The sequence below is a fragment of the Dasypus novemcinctus genome, chromosome 7 (assembly GCF_030445035.2).
Source record: "Dasypus novemcinctus isolate mDasNov1 chromosome 7, mDasNov1.1.hap2, whole genome shotgun sequence".
Classification (NCBI taxonomy): Eukaryota; Metazoa; Chordata; class Mammalia; order Cingulata; family Dasypodidae; genus Dasypus; species Dasypus novemcinctus.
In genome coordinates, this window is record NC_080679.1 from 80,377,332 (window position 1) to 80,398,155 (window position 20,824).

General features: G+C 39.1%; 1 protein-coding gene across 1 annotated transcript in view; it reads left to right on the forward strand.

Annotated features, from left to right (window-relative positions):
• STK39 (serine/threonine kinase 39) overlaps window positions 1-20,824 on the forward strand; it is a 296,619-nt gene that overhangs the window by 159,903 nt on the left and 115,892 nt on the right. The window contains exons 11-14 of the mRNA XM_004484199.4: window positions 9,457-9,579; window positions 9,674-9,703; window positions 17,406-17,468; window positions 19,306-19,373. Of these exons, the coding sequence (XP_004484256.1) occupies window positions 9,457-9,579; window positions 9,674-9,703; window positions 17,406-17,468; window positions 19,306-19,373 (284 nt within the window). The remainder of the gene's footprint in view (window positions 1-9,456; window positions 9,580-9,673; window positions 9,704-17,405; window positions 17,469-19,305; window positions 19,374-20,824) is intronic.

Below are 20,824 nucleotides of genomic sequence, written 5' to 3' on the forward strand. Positions count from 1 at the left end.
CTCCTAATTTTCAAAGAATTAACTAAATATATACAAATAAAAGTTAAATTCAATAAATCACTTTGCCGTCCTTATTGTTCTGATTATCTATTGCTGTGTGTTTTAGTTTCCTAGCTGCTAAGCCAACACCATACAATAGGTTGTCTTAAGCAATAGGAATTTATTGGCTCGTGTTTTCAGAGGCTAGAAGCCTCGCTTCCTCCCAGGGTTGGTATCTTCTGGCTGGCTGGCAGCCTTTGGGGTTCCTTGGCTTTTCCATCACAGGACAGTGTGCATGGCAGCATGGTCTCCTTTCTCTTCTAGTATCTATTGACTTTCAGCTTCTTGCTGCTCCCCATTGCTTCTGTTTCCATGTCTAATTTCTTTTGCTTTTAAGGACTTCAGCTATGTTAGATTAAGGCCCACCCTCATTTAGTTGGGACACACCTTAACTAATAACATCTTCAAAGGTCATATTCACAAATGGGTTCACACCCACAGTACCAGAGATTGGAACTTGAACATGCCTTTAGTGGGAGCTGTCAGTCAGTCCCCAACTGTGTAACAAATTATCCTAAACTTAGTGACTTAAAATATAGTAATCAACTAATTATGTCTTAGGTTCTGTGAGTCAGGATTTGGGAAGGCCATGGTTGGTTAGTTTCTGGTCTCATGCAGTTGCAATCAAATGGTGACTGCAGCTAGAAGCCAGTTCTAAAGCCCCTGGACATTGGCCGGGTGTTTCTCTTTCTTCGTGTAGTCTCACATCCTCTTTTTGTGTTCTAGTTTGGGCTTCCTGACGGCATGGAAGCCTCAGGGAAGTCAGAATGTTTATGTGGTGGCTGGAGGATTCAACTGCAAGTATTCCAGAGAGCAAGGAGGAAGTTGTAGTGTCTTTACTGACTTAGTTTAGGAAGTCTGTTCCTCACTCTGTTGGTAACTGGCAAGGCACAAACTAACCCAGATTCTAACTTAGCTTTATGTCTTGATAGAGTGACAGAATTCTAGAACATGTGGGACAGGAGATATTTTATGGGCATCTTTGGAAAAACAGTCTGCCCCTGACTACCCTCTGGCTTCTAAAAGTCCACATCTCTCACATGCAAAGTATACTCTGTCACTCCCAAGACCCTCCAAAAATTCATCCATTACAGCATTAAGCTCAGTGTCAAAGGCAAGGAACTTTCCATCTAAATCAGGCCAGTTCAGATGAGGCTCGTGAGGGGTAGTTCCTTGGTTACAGCCTCTTGAGTACCATTCTACTCTATCTGAAGACCTGTGAACTAAAGTGGTAGATCATCTCCCTTCCACACCCAAGCGACAACAGGACAAGCATCGTAAGGCTGCCTCAGAAGGGGAAAGAAAATGGGAGGCACCCAGCTCCATGGCAGTTCTGAAATCTAGCCAGTACACGTTGCTGGTTCCTTGATTTTAACTCAGTCCTGTTTCCCTGTCCTCTGTGCTCATCATTCCCCTTTCTGGACTCCTGAGTCTGCAATTTGAGTCACCCTTCTTTTTCTCTAAGAAAGAGACTCTGTTTGCAGCCAAGTAGCTTTTTAAGACTGCTTCTTCCCCGTAAAATGTTGGGGATCCAAAGTCCTCTTTTCATTTTGTTCTTTCTCTGTTTCTTTTAGTCTAACCTGGTAGATATTTCATAGTTAAATCTCTTAAAAACTCTGTGGCTCTTCCATGAATCTGATTAGGTTTACTTCTTTAGATAAAAGCCATGGTTCCTAGGCTCTCTGTCTACCTTGAGCTCCTTGTGTGACGACTGTGGGACAACACCCTTAGGATTCTAAAAAGCCCCATTTGTCATGGAGAGGATCTGCGAGGTTTTTCATAGTTTGTTCTCTAGCTCATCTCTCCCCACTCACATTCTAGCATAGGCAGCATGGAGAACCCAAGTGTCATTTTAAGTATCCTGCCTGGAAATTTCTTTAGCTAGATCACTGAGTTCATTAGGTACATTTTTATATTTTGCATTATACTAGATGACACATTGCTAAGCTGTCATAAAATAAGTTTCTCACTTTCCTCTAAGCCCTCATTGGTAACCTTTTAAAGACAGTAACGATCATTTCATTATCTTGCACCATTTTTGTGTGTCAGGAATTCAGAAAGGGCTTGTCCTGACTTGGTGTCTCTTGTGCACTTGTAGTCAGCCTAGCTGAAGCACTCGTGCTGGGCCCTGAGTCTCCGTGGAAGCAAGTCTGACTGCCACGACACTTCTGTGATTGTTATTGCTTTAAGCTGCTCAATTTTGGTGTGATTTGTTATGTGCCAGAACCAACTGGAATGACACTGCTTTCTTTCTGGTTGCTGACACCCTCAAGTCCCAGTACATCCTCTTCCCCGTTTCTAGAAATCCAAATTGGATCACTTTTCCCACCCCCATTCCTGCACGACCACTTCAAAGCCTTCTATGTTCCCCCTCGTCTGAACTGGAAACCTTTGTTTCAAACAGAGATGCAAACTCACAGGCCAGATTTGTTTCACACACATCATTTTTGGGGGAATATACAGTGGATATGCTTTCAGTGGATATGCTTGCTAACATTAAAAAAAAAATTAAGAGCATTCACACAAAAATCCAGTCTTTCCATTTCTCTTGAGAAATTCAGTCTGGCAGTGGTGGGCCTGCATTCCCATGGCAGCAGTCAGCTGATGCTGGGCATGCCCTTGAGGTGGCATGTGTCTTCTCCAGAGCACCAAAGTCCCCACTTGGCCTGCTGCTTGGCTCCTGGAGGCTTGTGAATTTTTCATCCTTACTGTATAAAGTTCTTCATACAGTTTTTCCAGCCTTACTCTTAGCCATTTCCTTAAACCCAACCCCCCGGCCCTGGTACGTTGTGATCCAGCCATGACCGGTGTGTTAGTAGTTCTTGACAAGCTCTTGCCTTCTCTTCCTGTGGGGATCCTCTCCCTTTCTGTGCCTGACAAACTCTTCCTAATCCCTCAACAACCACCCTCTCATGCTGTCCTTTGACAGAGTCATAGGCTTTTCTGCGGTGTCACAACATTTGTGAGTATCTTTGTTAAAGCAGTCACATTGCATGGAAACTGTTAGATTAAATGTCTGCCCACCTCTCCGGATTGTGAGCTACTCCAAGGTATGGGCTTTTATTTTACTTTACTCATCTTTTGTCTAGAGCTTGCCACAAAAATAGAAATTCAGTAAAACTTTGTTGATTGAATAAATAAGTGGCTTTTTAAAGGGTGAGGCAAGCTCTTTACCCGGATGGAGGATGCATTTTGGTATGTCATCTATTAAGTGTAATACAAAGTACAATGTTAGAAAGGTTACAAGCAAAATGCAGAACCCGAGACTCAGCAAAAGCTTCTTGGATGAGAAGAAAATCGATAAGTGGAAAATATGGAAGGGCGAGGGGAGGGCAGATGCAGAAAGGTAGGGCCATGAAAGTATGTAATATGTACACAACTAGAGGGTTTCGGTCTGCAGGGATGTGGTGGAAATTAAGTGTGAAAAGGAAATTTGAGGCTAGGCATGGAGGGACTTGAATATTGAGGAATCTGGGTGCACTCTTTGGATAACTGTGAACTCTTGTAGGTTTTTTGAGAAGGTGTTTATGTGCTACTTGGCCAACATGAAGGTTAAATAGGTAAGAGGTTAGAGGCAGGGACATTGTGTAGGATTCTATTTCAATAGGAGAGATAAGAGATGTTGGAGGACCTTAACTAGCACAGTGGCAGCTGGGAAGGTAAATGTTGAAGAATGTGATTTTTGATAGATGTGGGTTGTGAAAGGCAAGGTGAAATTAGTTTAAAATAGCACCTGCCAGGTATTTGTATTATGTGCCAGGCCTCCTGTTAAGAGCTTATATAACCATGCCTTTTGAAAACAAGATAGAAGGGCTTTGGGTAGTGTTAACTAAAATCGGTAACACCAGAAATGCATCCGAATGAGGCCGGAGTAGAGAATTAGGTAAATGGGCTGGAGATGGCAAACTCAATTTTGAAAAATTGGTAGGGCATTCATATGCAACAAAGCACTTGGATGCTTCAGGTACTGCTGAGAAAAGAAAATGAAGAGATGGCATTTCCAAGGTCATCAGCTTAGATGAGTTGGGGAATGCCATGGGAGAAAGTGTATTCACTTGTGGGGATGGTATCTAGAGCCAAGAGTAGCTGTGATTGATTATGGTAAAGACAGAAGACACAGAACAGTAGGAGAGTGACAAGGGCAAGAGGGAGGCAGAAGGACAAGAGGTTGGAGAGAGCTTGAAGTAAAGGAAGGTGGCTCAACTGTGTCTAAAAGACAGTTATTATGCCAGAGAAGGGCGCAGAATCACACAATTAGAAGATCATTAAATCTGAGAGAGATAGCAAAAGAAAATACAAGTATAATTTTGGTGTCCTAATGAGGACAGATGAGAGAGTGAGGGTGGGGTATATAAGTGAGGGTAGCAATTATGGCCTGTCCTTAGAAAAATGTTGATAATGAAGGAACGAGTGATGGGGTGATTGACTAAGAAAGAAGCAAAGTCAGAGCACTGTCCCCCTGCCCCCCAATTTTTTGTAAATGCGCAGGAGACTTTAGCAGGTTTTTACATGCAGGTAGGGGGAGACAGGGCTTGGCTATAATAGTCTTGAGGGAACAAATAATTGAAGAGGTAAATGAAGAGCACAGCAGGTAATCAACACTTGTAAAGGAGAAGGAATCCATTTTCTTTGTACACAGGAGGGAGAGAGGCTGAGAGAGGGGTGAGCATGTCGGGGAGTTAATTAGGAAGTGAAAGATTGGGGATATGCAATTTGGATGGACTTGGTGGACTCAGTGTGGTTAAGTAATTATACCTGGCAGATTGTGGTTAGGGCAGGTCTCAGAGCAGCAGTGGGCAGAGCCCAGGGCTGGGGACTCGGACCCCGGGCTCAGTCTCCTGGCCTCACCACCCGGCACTGTCACCTCCCATCTGTGCCAACTTGGGCCAGTTATTTAACTTCTCTGTGTCTCTGTTTTCTTTGTGGGAAATGGGGGAATGGACTAGTTCTCACCTCCTAGGACTATTATGAAAATTAAATTTGTTAATCTATTTGAAGTGCTTAATGAGCGGTGCCTAGCGTTGCATAAATACTGACAGGTATTATGGGGTGGAGAAGAGAGCGGATAGTCTAAGAATGAGGGAGCCTGTCGTCCTCCAAAGTGCTTCTCAAAACCTGAAGGGGTATATGAATCAGCTGGGGAGCCTGTTAAAATGAAAAGTCTGATTTAGTGGGTCTGGGGCGGACCCAAGATTCCACCTTCTAACAAGCGCCCAGGTGAGGCTGTTGCAGTTGTTGAGGGCTCCTGGGCCTGGCTTGAGGGGCAGTGGAGCCATCACTCCGATGATCCGACCCCGAGGGGCCAGCGGACCTCAGGGGGCATGAGGCAGCCTGGCCAGGACTCGTGCCCGCCCTTCAGGAGGTCTGGCTGACCCCGGCCCTCCTCCCAGGTGTGGATTGGCCAGGAGGGCATGTGTCGCCGAGGGCATGGGGCTGTGGGGTCCGTACTAAGAAGTGCTGCATTGGGAGAGGTGGCGGTGGGCTCTAGCGGGACGGGAAGTGAAGCAGGGCAGGCAGGAGAGACTGAAGGCTGCAGCGTGTGCGCGAGGCAGGGCAGGAGCGGGGACTGAGGAGGGAGGGGTGGAGGGCAGAGTGTCAGAGAGGGAGGCAGCAGAATGCTTATTGCTAAAACCTTACTAAATCTAATTTTGATGATCCAGAGGGCTTTTTGTGAATTTGGCAGTGCCTCAAGCACATGATAGACAGCAATTAATTAGAAACATTTTTTATACTTCTAGTCAACAGAATGCCCAATAGCAAAAGTTTTATTGGATTTTGCTTTCTGTCCTGTCCCATACGTCCTCGATGGGTAGACATGAAACCAGTGGACTTTCTGAGTCACTCAGGCTTAGGATACAGTCAGCTAGGCAGTGCGTTCAGCACGTGCCCGAGGTGTCATTGCAAGGTGAAAGCCCAAGTCCAGGGAGAAGTTGATGGCGCAGCAGCAGAAGCTGAAGGATGCCTTAGGCTGGAGTGGGGGAGTGCAGGATTCAGGCAAATTCTCCCCAATTTTAATCTGTGTTTCTTTGAGTCACCTTCAGGTTTTGTGTAGGTTTTGTGTAGGAGTGTGTTGGAGACATGCAGCTTAAGTTCCAACATGTTTAACCTCCTGTATGGAGTTCATCTCTTGGGCTCTCTTGTTATCCCTCTTCCCTGTTCTGGTGTCAGGATCCAGGTGGCACCTTTAAAGTGTTAGGTGGAAACGGTGAGCCCTAACAGAGAAAGGTCCTGTGAGGGGGACACCTTTGGCAAGAATTAGCTGCCCTGGGGAGTGCTTCCACACCCCTGTTATTTCCTTTCCCTGGCTGCTTTCTGGGCTTTCTCTGACTTCTTACCAGTGGTCACCAGAACAGGCCAGTGAGCCACACTACTCTTCTCTCAGATTTTGCCTAACTTCTTTTGGGAATCAGAACTCTGTTTAATTTCTTTAATTGTTTTTCATAAAGATATAATTTAGGGAAAGGGAAGAAAGTACCACTTTCCTTTTCAAAAGTGTGGTATAAATACAACCACTCAATTGTATTTTATTGAATAAATGTTACTGAGTGTAAAACTTTTTCTAACCTCAGTTTTGCCAACTATGACCTGAGGAATTTGTGGGGTTAAGAACACCTCTAGGTATCACTAAAATTGCACTCATTTCTCTGAGAAGCAGTGGATTTTATTTATAACCTCTGATGGGAAATAGAGAATGAAAATCATTCTACCATCTCTTGGCTTTACCAAATGAGCAAATAACTTAATAGAACAAGAACAATGTAATAGTGTAATGCAGTCAGAGTTTTGAGGGTGAATAGCCCCCATCCTCATTATTGCAGGGGATTCAGAGAGGGGAAGGACAGAAGATTTTACACACACACAGGCACACACCATGTTTATTTTGTAAAGAAGTCTTCAGTTCCCAAATAAGAAGACCGTTTGTTAAACTACATGAAGCTTAGTTTCCTTGGTTCTGAAGATAAAAGTTGTTTCCCCTCATCCCTAAAACTCCTTTTAAAATTGATTTCTCGTTTCTTCCATAGAGCGCTGCATCACACAAATGCACCATAAAACCTAGGTTTTCAAATTACACCACAGGTGTTGTCTTAGGAGTAAACTGAACATCCACTGTCTTATGTGGTCAACATTTCTTTGTCCAACCAATATTTATTGCTTACTGCATCCCACCATTTCTTTTAATCTCTGGAGCTATGATCCTAGACATTTGCTTTATCATTTTCTATTCTGGCAAATATAGTTAAGAAGGAGCCAGCCAGCATTCTAAAATAAAACAGAAATGAAAGAAGATGGCCATTTTCTTGTCTTTTGTTGGAGCCTCTGTATGGAAATGAAATTGGCAGCTTTTGTAAACATAGAGTAAGAAGGAGAAAAGAGGGACAAAGTTAATTTTGGGGTATGAAGTGGGACTATCTCTGCCTCTTTTCCAAAAGAGATTTCTTTTGTATAATCTCTTGGGTGGGTACTTGAAGAATACTAATTTACCAATCATGTTTCATTTCTACAGTATCAGCAAACGTAAAGGTTTACTCTGATTCTGAGACATAATTTTACCTGTTTTATCACCTCTTAGTTAATAAGTCTTTACATAGATGTGGTTTTAAAATCTTTCCTTTAAGTGTAGTCATTAAGATACTCGTTTCTATGTTGCATTTGCCATGATTGGCATTGCCAGCATCAATAAGCACCATTAAAATTACTATCATTATTATAGATCTTTACAGTGACTCGAAGTGCAAATGAAAAAAAATATCGTATGCCAACCACAGAATAGGTTTTACTAAGTTCTAGGTGTTTTAGAAGGAAATTAATTAAAGAATAATTTTTTTGGAGTAGAGTTAAAAGCATTTTAAACTAATGAATATGTAATTAGCAAATGAATATCTGTAATTATGAATAAGATTTACTTGCCTGTTTACTTTCCAATTATGGAAAGTAAAGAACACTGGAGTTCAAAATCCCTTAGATGAAGAGGTCTGGCTTACTTTTATACACCTGGTAGTGTCCACAAATCAATCAAATCCAGCCTTGAGCCTGCGTTTTGATTTTTGTTTTTAATATGGCTTCACATTGATGTGACATGTATAAATGCTTACTTTAATTCTGTGATATTTCCCTTGGAAATAAGTAAGTTCCCATGATATAATTATTTTCTATTAAGTAGTCTCTCTATACATCTTGGTCTTTCAAAATCTTCAGGGAGCAGATGTGGCTCAAGTGGTTGAATGTCTGTTTCCTACATGGGAGGTTCTGGGTTCCATCCCTGGTGTCTCCTAAAAACAAAAACAAAAAACAAACAACAAGCAAACCAATGAAAAAACTAACTCAGAGGAGCCAATGTAGCTCAGTGGTAGAGCATCAGCTTCCCACATACGAGGTCCTGGTACCTTAAAAAAAAATCTCCCCAGGAGTTTTTACGTAATTTCTTTTTTTGTGTTTATCATGGAGATTAATTTGAATGGGAATCTAGAATGAGAAGGTTGGACTGGATTGTCTTTTAGCTCCTTTTCCCTTCAAAGTTTCTCTGTAACAGTGAATCACTGGCTGTTATGTTCACATATTTGTCTGCTGTGTTGCTTTGCTTAATTACATCTCAGTGCGTTTTTTATAGCAGATTACTTGGTCAGAGGCTCGTGCTCAGTCATCCTGTCCTTTTAAAAGTTTTGCTTTTTCAGGCTCAAAAGACTTGGAAAGCGTGCTCTATGGATTGCATCTCTACCTTAGTTCAAAAATTTGAAATAATTGAGGAAGACTGATTACAATCTAAACACTGGCATGGCTGCTGATTGTCATGCTGTGCTCCTAGCGATTGCGCCACTTTCACAAATACTACAAGGTGTGTCAAGAATAGTCTGATGGTGTTTTGTTTTGCTCAAGTAGGTTGAGCAGAATCCTGGGAAAGCAAGCATGATGTCAGGTTCTGAAAAAGAACAAGGTGGCAACAGAAGGGTATTTGCTTTTTTGACTTAGGCTTTAGATCGCCTGATACCCCTAGTGTAGTATGCTTTATTAGGCTGCCTGGTTTCCCTGCCTTGGCTCAGTCAAGTCCGTTGCTTGCAGCATGCATTTCCTTAGGTAATTTTGAAGTAAACCATTTGGCCTTATATGTGTAAAGTATTAACTGAAGCGAAAGTGAAAGATGAGCTTGACCCTCACTGGCTTATGTGTGTGGCGTTCTTCCAAAATATTTTGTTCTACATGTGTATGGTAATGCATTTCAAGAACATGATATTTTTGGAAAGAGGGTGAGTCTGGAGGCTGTGTAGTCTTTTTGGTTATTAATTGCTAGTTATCCCTGAATTCATAACCATTTAGGTTATTTTCAGGGTCATGTGTAAATTATATAATCCCCATAGCAGTACTAGTGACCAGTGTTCACATGTGACTAATGAAGAATTGTATGGGTTTGTTTCGATTCAGGTAAGAAGAGTTCCTGGGTCAAGTGGTCACCTTCATAAAACCGAAGACGGTGACTGGGAGTGGAGTGACGATGAGATGGATGAAAAAAGTGAAGAAGGGAAAGCAGCTTTTTCTCAAGAAAAGGTAAAGACACTGATGGTGATGATTAGCTAACCTATGTCATTTTTATTTTTGTGGTAAGCTTTGGTTAATTAAAGACTCCGTCATTGTTTTACAGTCACGAAGAGTAAAAGAAGAAAATCCGGAGGTGAGTGAGCTTTTGTTTGTTTGTTTGTTTTCATTACTTCATTCCCACGTTGTGGTGTCAAGTTCTGATCCATTTGGGGAAGAGACTTCAGAGTTTTCTTCTCATGAAACAGTAAAAGAAAAAGGCACATAGCCTGCAGGTTCTGATTCTGGCTAAGCTCCCTTAGGTTGTATAGATTGGGACAAATAATTTACTCTGAGCCTTGTTTCTCTCTCCATCAGATGGGAATAATCACAGTACTTAACCTCATAAAGTTGCAGTAAGGATTGATGAAATCAGGTACATGACACACTCAGTGCAGTCCTTGGCAAGAAATTGTAACTCTTAGTATTACTATCACTTAGAAAACATAATAGGCATGCGTGCTGCATTTCTTCTAGATTTTAGTTTGCAGTAAAGCAGATATTAAAATGCTTAGAAACTCTTGGTTGAATCTTTTGGTCTTGATTTTTATATCTCTTGGGAACTTAGCAGGCAAAGAACAACACTCTTTCATCAGCTTCTCTTTGAGAACTGGGCATCTTTTGATTAACTTTACTTCCGCCATCTGATTAATTGTCCTATTGCCTAATGACTAATGATGACTGTGTTTCAAAGGACTTCCTAATACTCCTAGAGGAAATCTGAGCATATTAAAATAGTTTCAAATATTTTATGGACCTAGAAATTAATTAATGTGTACATTGCTAAATTCTCATTAAGGAAACAGGAAACTTTGTGTTAGAAATGATACCCAACCCAACTTTCTTTAATTAGGAGAAATTTTCCCTTTGATTAAATAGAGACAATCTTAATATTCAACTTTTACATGGTGCTAGAAAGCTGGACATTTCTAAGAGGAAGGGATCAGAGCTACAAGCCACTCCTCCCATTGTTTTCTCCCTCCTGTCTCTCTGCATTGTTCTTGCCACATCCATTCCTAGGGATCTTTCAGTCTGCCTGCCTTCCAACTGTAACACTCCTTGAGATTCTCTTTCTTCTTGTTTATCATTTGAATTAATCTTCTTACTTCATACATAAAAAAACAAGGGCTTTCTTTGGCTAGAGGAGCCCATACTAAATCTTGTTCTATATTTCCATATTTATCTCCCATTTTTCAGCAAGCTCTGTTGTTTTCCCCATTTCCCAAATAAAATCTTTTTACTAGCCTAAAAACAAAACAAAACAAAACAAAAACAAGCTTTATCAGGGACGTTGTTTACTTCTAATAGAGGCCATGGTGATGAACCCTGCAGTGAAACCAGTGGCTGCGTATTTGGGTTTTAGAATGATCTTAACCAGGTGCCATGAACCCTGGCTTCTCCTCGCATCTAGAGTAGTTTTTTTTTTTTTATTTCTGAAAGTATCTCTAACTAAAAGGGTCAGTCCTTCTTAAAACTAGAACAAAATAATGTTCTTCATTGGTTCACCACAGGATATCTTTTTTGGATGCTATTTCCTGAATCCTACCATACTAGTGTAGACTAATCACTGTAGATCTTCCCTGATGAGAGTTTGTTAGTTTATTGTGGCCATTCATCTATTCATCGATCTGGTAGGCAGTAATGAGTATATGATTGCTGAAATTGCTTTGATAACTGATTTCTAACTGAGATAATAGTAATATCTTTTTGGTAAGACAGGAAATGGAGAAATGTGTAGCATGCTGCCAGTTGATTATTATTCATCACTATCAGTCTTCTTGAGTGGGATTTGAAAGTCTTTGATATTTTACTATATCTAGATTCTCTTAATTTCCCTTTGCCATGTATCTGTTCCCATACTCTTTTATAATTAAGAAAGCATAGGTTTCTTATTTCTGTGAATGGACACATGTGTTTGCAGGTAAACATTCCCACCAAATTAAAGGAGTAACCAGCCCTGCATACTATTACACAGCTTCTCGATTCAGTTTTTGGACACCCTTTCCTTTTGGCAGGGTTAGCATTTCAATATCCTCATCCATGTTAGAGACACTCCAAGGAGAAGTGATCGCCTTGCTCCTGTCTTCTTTCAACCTTTAATCTAAAGTAGCCCCCTGCTTTTCCAACCACATGAAGCGTTTTCTTTGTTAAAAAGGGAATCATAAAGTATTGAATATATAAACATGCAAGAAAGGTATTTTGCTTGCCTACTATTTATACTGTTTTTAGTGTCGTAGATATATCTGCAAGCAAAACAGAAAAATCCCTGTCCCTGTAAAACTTAGAAGTATAATCAATATACAATAGCCTTAATGAATAAGTAAACTATGTAGCTTGTTACAGCAGGATAGAAGCAATGGGAAAAAAATAAAATGAAGTATTGGGTGCAAAGGAGTGTGTTAGGGGGTTATTTTAAATGGGTTGATTAGAGTAGATCTTATTGAGAAGAGGAATAGAGTACAGATTTGAATAAAGCTACTGGAAAATTGAATAGAATAAAAGAGTGAAAGACCACTTTTACATTGTTCCCCCACCCTTGACTGTTACTTCTTTCCAGAGAGGTTATCAGTATATAGATTTTTTTCTTGGTCATTTATATACAAATATATACATGAAGAAATTTAGCATATCATTTAAAAAACATGAATGGGATTATAAAAACTATACATTTTTTTCTGCGACTTGCCTTATACCTTGGAGATCTTTCCACATTAGTTATTGTAGATTTGCCTCTGTATTTTTAACTGCTATGTAGTGTTACACTGGATGGATGGAAATGTTTTATTTACTCATTTCTGTCTTGAAAGGCATTTAGGTTGCTATTATAGACAGCATTCCATTAATTTTGTATATGCATTTTTGGGGGCACATATGCAAATGAAGTATTAGCTGGCGGTTGCTTTGGGAGGGGTATGCTGATTTTGAATTTTTATAGGTGCTATCAAAAGCTATATTAATGTATATGGACTCTGCCAAAGTACCTTATACCTTTAAACATCTTCAAAGGTGAAAATGCTTATCTTTGCCAAATTGCACATTTAAATGCCAGAGTGTTTACCTATTATTAAGTTTTTCAATAGTACTTGTCCTTTAAATTATGATTGACTTATTTTACTTGGCTATAAGCCACTCAAAAACTGAGATGGAATTTTATTCATGTTTTGCTTTCCATTTTCATCTAGTGGACACTCTGTACATGTTTGTTGATGTGAGCATCTGTGCACTGAAGTACAGACGTTCAACAAGTGCATGAGTACTCACAGAGTACCTGTGATGAGAAAACATTATATGACTGAGTGATGTTCAGGAAGAATAGCCTTAGTAGTACCATGTTTAGGTGCAGTTAGCAACAAAGGTGGGATATTTTATGAATGCTTTTTATGTGAGGGGCTATTTGGCTTCCTGAGAAGGCAGAATGTCCAGGTATTACAGCATTAGTTGGAGATGATTCAAAAGGCCTGAGTAGATTGTTTGTCAAAGGGACTGTTTTAGTTTCCTAGGATGCTCAAGTGAATACTATGAAATGGGTCAAGTCAAACAATGGGAATTTATTAGCTTATGATTTGGAGTCCAGATCAAGGCATCATCAAGGTGATGCTTTCTCCCTGAAGACATGGCATTCTGGGACTGACTGCTGGGGATCCTGGGGTCCTTAGCTTGTCACATGACAAGTCATGTAGCAGCATCTCTTGGTCTGTCCCTTCTCTTGAGGGTTCAGCATTTTGCCTCCTATGGCTTTCTCTGTGTCTGAATTTCATTCTCTTACAATGGAATCCAGTGATAGGATAAAGACCCATCCTGACTGAGGTAGGATGAACCCTAACTGAAGTAGCCTCATCAGAAGGTCCTCCTCAGAATGGATTCACACCCACAGGAATGGATTAAATTTAAGAACATGTTTTTCTGGGGTACATACAGCTGCAAACCACCACAGGGACACTGGCTAGATGCACTTGATACTGGGGTGATTGTTGGAGATCCTTCTAAATCCAAGAGAATTTCTAGTGCAGCTGTAAGTTGATAGAGTTACACTATTTACATCCAGAGTTTTACCCAAATGCATTGAGAACATTAGCTCTGTGTCCCTAACTTGATCTTTTAGAAGTAGTTTTATAAAGTATTAGTTACCTCTAGTAATTAGTAATTAGTAAACAAGTAGATAATTTAAGCTCATTTCTTTTTTTTAGCTCATTTCTTTTATTATCTTCTTCCACCTATATGGTAGAAGCCAATGGAGACTAAAGGGTAATGATAATAATATTAATAAGAAAACTTATTAATTGAGCATTATTTAATCTGTGCCTGATTTATATGTGGAATTGTGTTTGGTACTTTGGGAATTAAACAGAAAAAGAGCGCCTGCTCTCTGGAAGCTTTTCATCCCTGTTGGGAGGGGAAGTGGTTTTTGCAAGGAATGGCTTCCATAGGTTATGTACCCTACCTTCTATAGCTTCCTAGCTTATATGAAGCTTCTCAGCAATTATCCTAGTATTGAACTTCCTTTGACTAGTAATTTTGGAATCTCTGTCAGACTTTGAAATAGTGCATGTATATGTTTGATGACTTTTTGTCAGTTTTGCATTATACCCCAGTATTCTATGTAAAAGTGACATTGGCTTTGCCTTAAATTCACAGGGTTTTTTTTGTTTTTTTTGTTTTTTACTATTATTATTTATTTAACTAAGGAGAACATTTGCCAAGACCTCTATTAAGGCAGCATTTTTTTTTTTACAGGAGCACTTCTATTAGGTGGCATGAAAACCTATGATTCTCAATTTGGACTACACATCAAAATAACTGAAAATTTTAAAAATGCAGATACCTAGACCCAACCCTTGGGAATTCTGATTCACAATTTGGGGTGATGTCCGGGCAATTCTGATTTTTAAAACCTCCTCAAATGATTCTCATCTATGGCCAAGATTGAAAACCACTAAGAGAATCATGAATCTAGAGGTAGAGGTTGGAATCTAGGAAGACTGTGTACTCATAATTCCTGAAGATTTCTTTTAAATGGCTGTCTCTCAGAAGTCTCAAACAAAAAAAAAAATTAGAAATTCATTGGAAAAATTTTCCTTATTTAACTGACTGTAATGAAGCAGATGGGAAAGTTTATTGGCTGCAGCCTGGTAGGGCCCACAATAGTATATGGGTGAAGGATTTTGTTATAGTGAGTCCAGGCTAGGTTAAATAAGATAATTTTTCCACTTCCCAACTCTGAGATTTTGTTCTGATGAGAAAAAATATTTGATGTGGATTTAGGCTGAGGTAAATTTACTGAAGATTAGATACAATATGAAAACTAAATTGATTGCATTTATTATTTATTTTTGTTGCCTATTGATTTTTAAAACCACCTTTGACTTTTGAAAATAATTTCTGACAAAAGCTTGTTTTCTAAATAACCTGTCAGGTCTCATATGTTTTTTTTATGTCCATAGTAAGATGAGGAGAAAGATTTGAGTTCTCCCTTTAAATTTATCATGCTTAGCCTTAGTCATCACAGACAGCTTTCTTTAACTTGAAGTTTTTATGATGCCATCCTCTAAAAGGTGTTGTTATTGCATATGATTGGCCTTCTGACTGGCTGTGATGAAAGTTAGATTTGTGATCCGAAGTCTACTTATTTTTTAAAAGAAACTTTTAATTTTAGAATAATTTTACATTTTCAGGGAAGTTGCAGAGATAGTACCCCTCACCCAGTTTCCCCCACTGATAACTTATGTGATCCTGGTACATCTGTCACAACTAAGAAACCAGCACTACCTTGCTATCAACTAAATCCCAGGATTTATTTGGATTTCAGTTATTTTTCCACTAATACTCGTTTTCTGTTCCAATTCACAATACAACATTGCACTTAACAATTGTATTTTTAATAATAGTGAAATGAATCAGAGGATTAGGCAGAACTCTGAAAAATTGGAGAGCAGAAGTTGTCCCTTTCTTGTCTCCATTCTGAGACTGTTTCCTCTTATTTACCCTGCTTCAATGCCCCTTTGAGGTCTATTTCTAGTTTGGTTTGTCCAGCATTATTGTTTTTCTTTCCCCTTCTTCTCAAAACACATATTCTCTCAAATGCCCTTTTGATAGCTGTTTAAAAGAAAAACTGTTTGAAAGGGGGAAAATCCTATAAATTTATATTGTACTGTTAATGAATGACAGCCGTTTAATGTGTTTGCTTTCTTGTAAGTTTTTACACTTGAAAGAGTTCTCCAATGGCCGTGTTTCACTGATCTGATAGGATGGGATCCATCATGGTGATATTTTGAGCACTGCAATTGGTTGTCAAGGAGGATGTTTCATACAGGGCACCTCCCTTTCCTTCACTCCTGTGCATATCTGCACATTTTCTGGAGAATTGCCCATATTGCTTGTGGACCAATGAGAGCTGGAGGATGCTCCCTTCATTAGATAGATGCAGGGTTACATCTTCCCACTGAGGTTGCAGGTGTATACGGGATTCCAGCCACTAGTCCATTTAACTCACACTTCATCCCAGTGATCACCCAGGAGTGAAGGAGCAGAGCAGGGGAAGCTCCTCTTCACAGGAGCTGTCTCAGAGAAGTTGTTGCCTCTAAGCAAATACTACCACCTTATTCAGATTGCAATAGTTCTTTTTGACAGAAGGAAGAATAAGCTGTAGCTGTTGATGTCGCCTTTGGTTGTATCTTATACAATATGTGTGAGACCTAAATTAAGATTGTGCAATCAGCCTGAGAGATTCTGTGCAAGAGATCATTTGGTATAGGTCCAGGTTCTTAGACCAGTTAGTGAATACATGTTGTTTATTTTTCTAAACATAGTCATTTTCCCCAGCATTCTATTATGAAAAATTTCACACATATAGCAACGTTGATGTAATTTTAGAGTGAGCATCCATATACCTGTCACCTAAATTCTACCATTACTGTACATCTTTAGTACATGCCTATCCATTTCATCCATTAGTCCATCTTAATTTTTTGATGCATTTTGGAGTAAGTTGCAGATGTCTGTACACTTCTCTCTGTTGCTTCTGTACTAACAGTTACTTTTGAGGAATTTTATGCTCTTAAACTTTAGAAAACTCTTGCCACAAAGAATATATGATTTCACATTACTTTAAAATTAATAGTAAGTTTAGAAATAGAAGCTCTTTTTCAGTCTTTTTCACTGTTGTTTCTGTTTGAGGACTGTCCTTCAAGTTTTGCTCCTGGGCAGAATAGTGAATATATTTTGGGCGTCACATTAGGGTCTGATTTCCAACTTTGAGATAGAAAATATAACTTATCACTGTTGCATTTCTGTTGGGGAAAATGTTTTTTAAAATCCAGCTACCATTCAGTATTTTTAAAGTACACTGACTATTTGTTCAAAGTAATGATTAAAAGGGGCAGGTTTTACTAATCTTTTGATTTCGGACCCCTTAACTTTAAGACAAATTATGCAACAAGAAATAATTGTCCTCTGGGCATCTTTCTCTTACCAAGTTTAAAATATCAAATCATGCCTGCTTTTTCACTTTACTTCAGTGGTTCTCTAAAAGTACGTAAGAATTACCAGGGCAGCTTGTTAAAGATAGAGATTCCTTCCCAAATCCATGAAATTCCAAGTCCTAGTTTGGTTGGGGACCAGAATTCTTTGATTTAACACACTTAGGTGAGTCCCATGCAGTGGTCAAAGGTGGCTCTTCATGAAAGATGCTGTAAGATCTTTTGAATATTATTGTTTCATAATTGGGGCTTTAGTGTAACCACCCTGACATTAATGTTTGACTTTGGTTTCCCTAAGTGCTGTAACGGTGGCTTTCTTAACAGATTGCAGTGAATGCCAGCAGTATCCCTGAACAAATACAGTCCCTTTCTGTGCAGGATGCTCAGGTATGTTTCTCTGCCCGTCATTTTCTAGATGCTTTGTTGACAGATCTTTAGAAAAAACAACAGTTTAGAAAGATAGACAGTTTCAAGGAGGTGCTTCTAAATCAGGGACTTGTAAGCTCTCTTTTTAAAGAGGTATGGAGAAAAAGAAGTATTGACTGATTTTCAGGACCTCAGACCTTCAAATGATAGGTTCAGAAGTGAGAATTGATTACCAGACTGCTTCTGAAATTGCTAGTGCTGTGTAAAATAAGAAAAGGAAGATAATGACTCACCATTCTATTATATACCAGCCATAAAACATGCGGTTAATTTCTTTTCTTTTCTTTCTTTCTTTCTTTCTTTTTCTCTTCTTTTCTTTTCTTTTCTCTTTTTCTTTCTCTTTCTTTCTGTCTTTCTCCTTTTCTTTCTCTCCCCTCCTCCCCCCCCCCCCCCCTTCCTACCCCTCTGCTCCTGTTGGATTATTAAAACTTGTTTTCCTGATTCTTTTATCATTGAATTTCATGGGACAATTTATCTTTACAACTTGACTTATAAAAATAATAGTCCCTGTATATTAATTAAAAAGTAGTCCAGTGACTTAGAAATGCCTTGATAGTAATAACTATATGACGGAAGATGTTTTGGGTAGTGGTGTAGGATACCTAGCAATCCAGGGGAAGGAATATAGACATAGAGCTAGAGTACAAGCTAACAGTTCTGATTTGCTATATAATTAATAGGTAAGCCTTTTTTCTCTCAAGGTGCTTGTTCTATAAAACATCACCATCCTTAGGACCACAATTTTTTTCAAATATATTACCATTTAAATTCATTTTCATTTCACCTGAGTTGTGTTTTGTGAATCCATTGTATACTGTAGAAATGTTAGAATGATGAATTTCATGGTTTCAGAAAGCATGTTTGAGGTCAGATATCTAATCCTTGACTCTTATCATGTAGATAAGGAAGCAGAGATTTATAGAGGCCAAGTGGCTTGCCCATGGTTGGCACAACTAATTATGGAGGCAAAGCCAGGATTTAGCTTAGGTCTTTCACTCAGTCAGACAACTCCCTAAAATACCTTGAGATAAACTAAGGATTGGTGGAATGACAATGGGTCAGAAGGCAAAGAGAGTTAAGGAAACAGAAAAATTGATTAGGATAAATAGTATTGTTTACCATTTTATGTTTTCTGATGTCTTTTCATACATTTTATTTTGTTGTCAACCTTTTGAGGCAGCTATTGTCCCCATTTTATAAATGGGAAAATATGTTCAGAGAAAGACTTGTTTATGGTCTTGACCTGAAATACCTTGTTTTTCCTACTCTAGTAAGAAGAAGGTAGACTTGTCTAGAGAGACAGGGGTTGGTTTAGAGAGAAAGGAGGGGCTCTGTAGTAGAGACATTCATGGTCGATGGCTTATATTCAATAGGAAAGATAAACAGTGGCCTAATCTATTGGGATCCACCTTTCTCTGCATCTTAAGGTTTAAAGTGCTCAACCTTTGTCATCACCAAGGACCATGGACCGTGACTCCATGGCTCATGGTGCATGATGCCACTTGAAGCCGCTGACTCTTCTTTGGACTTACTGCAGTTTATACCTGCTGTTCATAGTTCCCGTCCCATGACTGAGATTTTCTGTATGAAACATTTATACACACAATCATGCTGGGAATTATGCATCATTCCAGCCATCACACGAGCTCTTGTGAGGTCAAATAAGTCCTATACATGTAAAAATCTTGTTTTGCAATTTCCAGAAAGAAAGGGCTGTCTCAAAATTCAGAGCTATTGTGATTCTATTCATTCATTTCCTGAGAAACTTTATAACACTGTTTGCTGTTTTGTTTTAAAGGGCCATCCCAATGCTAGTGAAGACTACAGAGAAGCTTCTTGTGCTGTGAACCTCGTTTTAAGATTAAGGTAAATAATGTTGTTTATTTTGCATACAGTATTCTGATCTCCTTCATTAACTTTGCAAAATATTAACATAAACCAAGATTAATTCATTTGATTTCTCCAAACAACCAGGACTGACTGCCTTCTTCTAATTTCTTACTAAAGAAGAATAAGAAAAGCACCATATGAGTGTGTCTGCAGGTTCGGTGTTCCCTTCATTAAATTTTTTTCCTTACTTTTTTTTTTAACAATGTAAAACATCACAGTAAGAGATTTTTAATGAGTTTCTTTCACACTTCAGCAGTTAGTCTCTGACAGAAATAAACCATGCTTGTACCACAAGTTGCCTGTTCAGAGCATTTTTCAGTGGCAGATTTGATCAGCCACTGTGGAGAAATGACATGTATTTTGAAAGAACCCTCAGTCTTCTAGGAAATGGATATAAATATGGTGTCTGGCAGTACAGTCTTTGTGTCTTACGAATGAAAGGTCTTTCTATCCAAGGATTTTTAAATTTAAAGGTCCATCTTTCTGCATCTTCTTTAAAAATTCGGTATCTCGAAAACAAAAGAAAATTGCTTGACTTAATTGTAATTAATTGTGATTTAGTGTCTCTATTGGATATTTACCAGATCAATCAGGATACAACCACATTTTTGAAGGTGTTTTAAAATAATTTATACATATGGTTTTCCTTCAGACAATTAAAAAACAAAGTCTGTGGTTAATAGATATTTTCAGAGCTGTGGTTATAAAAAGTATGGTTCATCCGTGAAGTCAGTTTCCAGCCCCATGAGTAATCAAAGTCTGTCAGGACAGAGTATTGTTGCCATAATCATCCTTCTGATAGTCATTTACAGTGTGCAGGACATATTCACATACTTATTACATGAATGTTACATGATGTGATTTAATTCGGAGTGTATTCCTCAGTCAAGAAAGGACTGCTTCCCTTATATTTGAAGTAGTCTTGAGTATTATTCACAATTATCATACTTGGCAATCTCCAAAAAATGGAAGAGCCTGTATTAGTCAACTATATCTGGTACTCTGATACTAAGTACCAGAAATCTGTTGGCTTTTATAAAGGTTATTTATTTGGGGTAAAAGCTTATAGTTACAAGGCCTTAAAGAGTCCAACTCAAGGTACCATAAGAAGTATTTTCTCATCCAAAGTCTGTTGCTACTTGTTGACTCAAGATGGCAGGATGATGTCTGTGAGGGTTCAGCCTTCCTCTTCCTTTTAAGGCTCTGTGGGCCCAGCTTCTTCCAATCTCAGCTATAGGCTGGCATAAGGCTTAGCTGCTCTGTTCTCTTTAGCTGCAAACTATCAGGCGAATAACTCATCTCTCTTCCCGGGGCCGCAGGATCCTCTTCTGTGTCTATGGAGCTCCCTTCCCCTTTTCTCATGCATCTGCTTCCCTTGTGTCTCCTTGATTGTCTGTTAATATGGCCCACAAAGTGGGGGCAGGGAC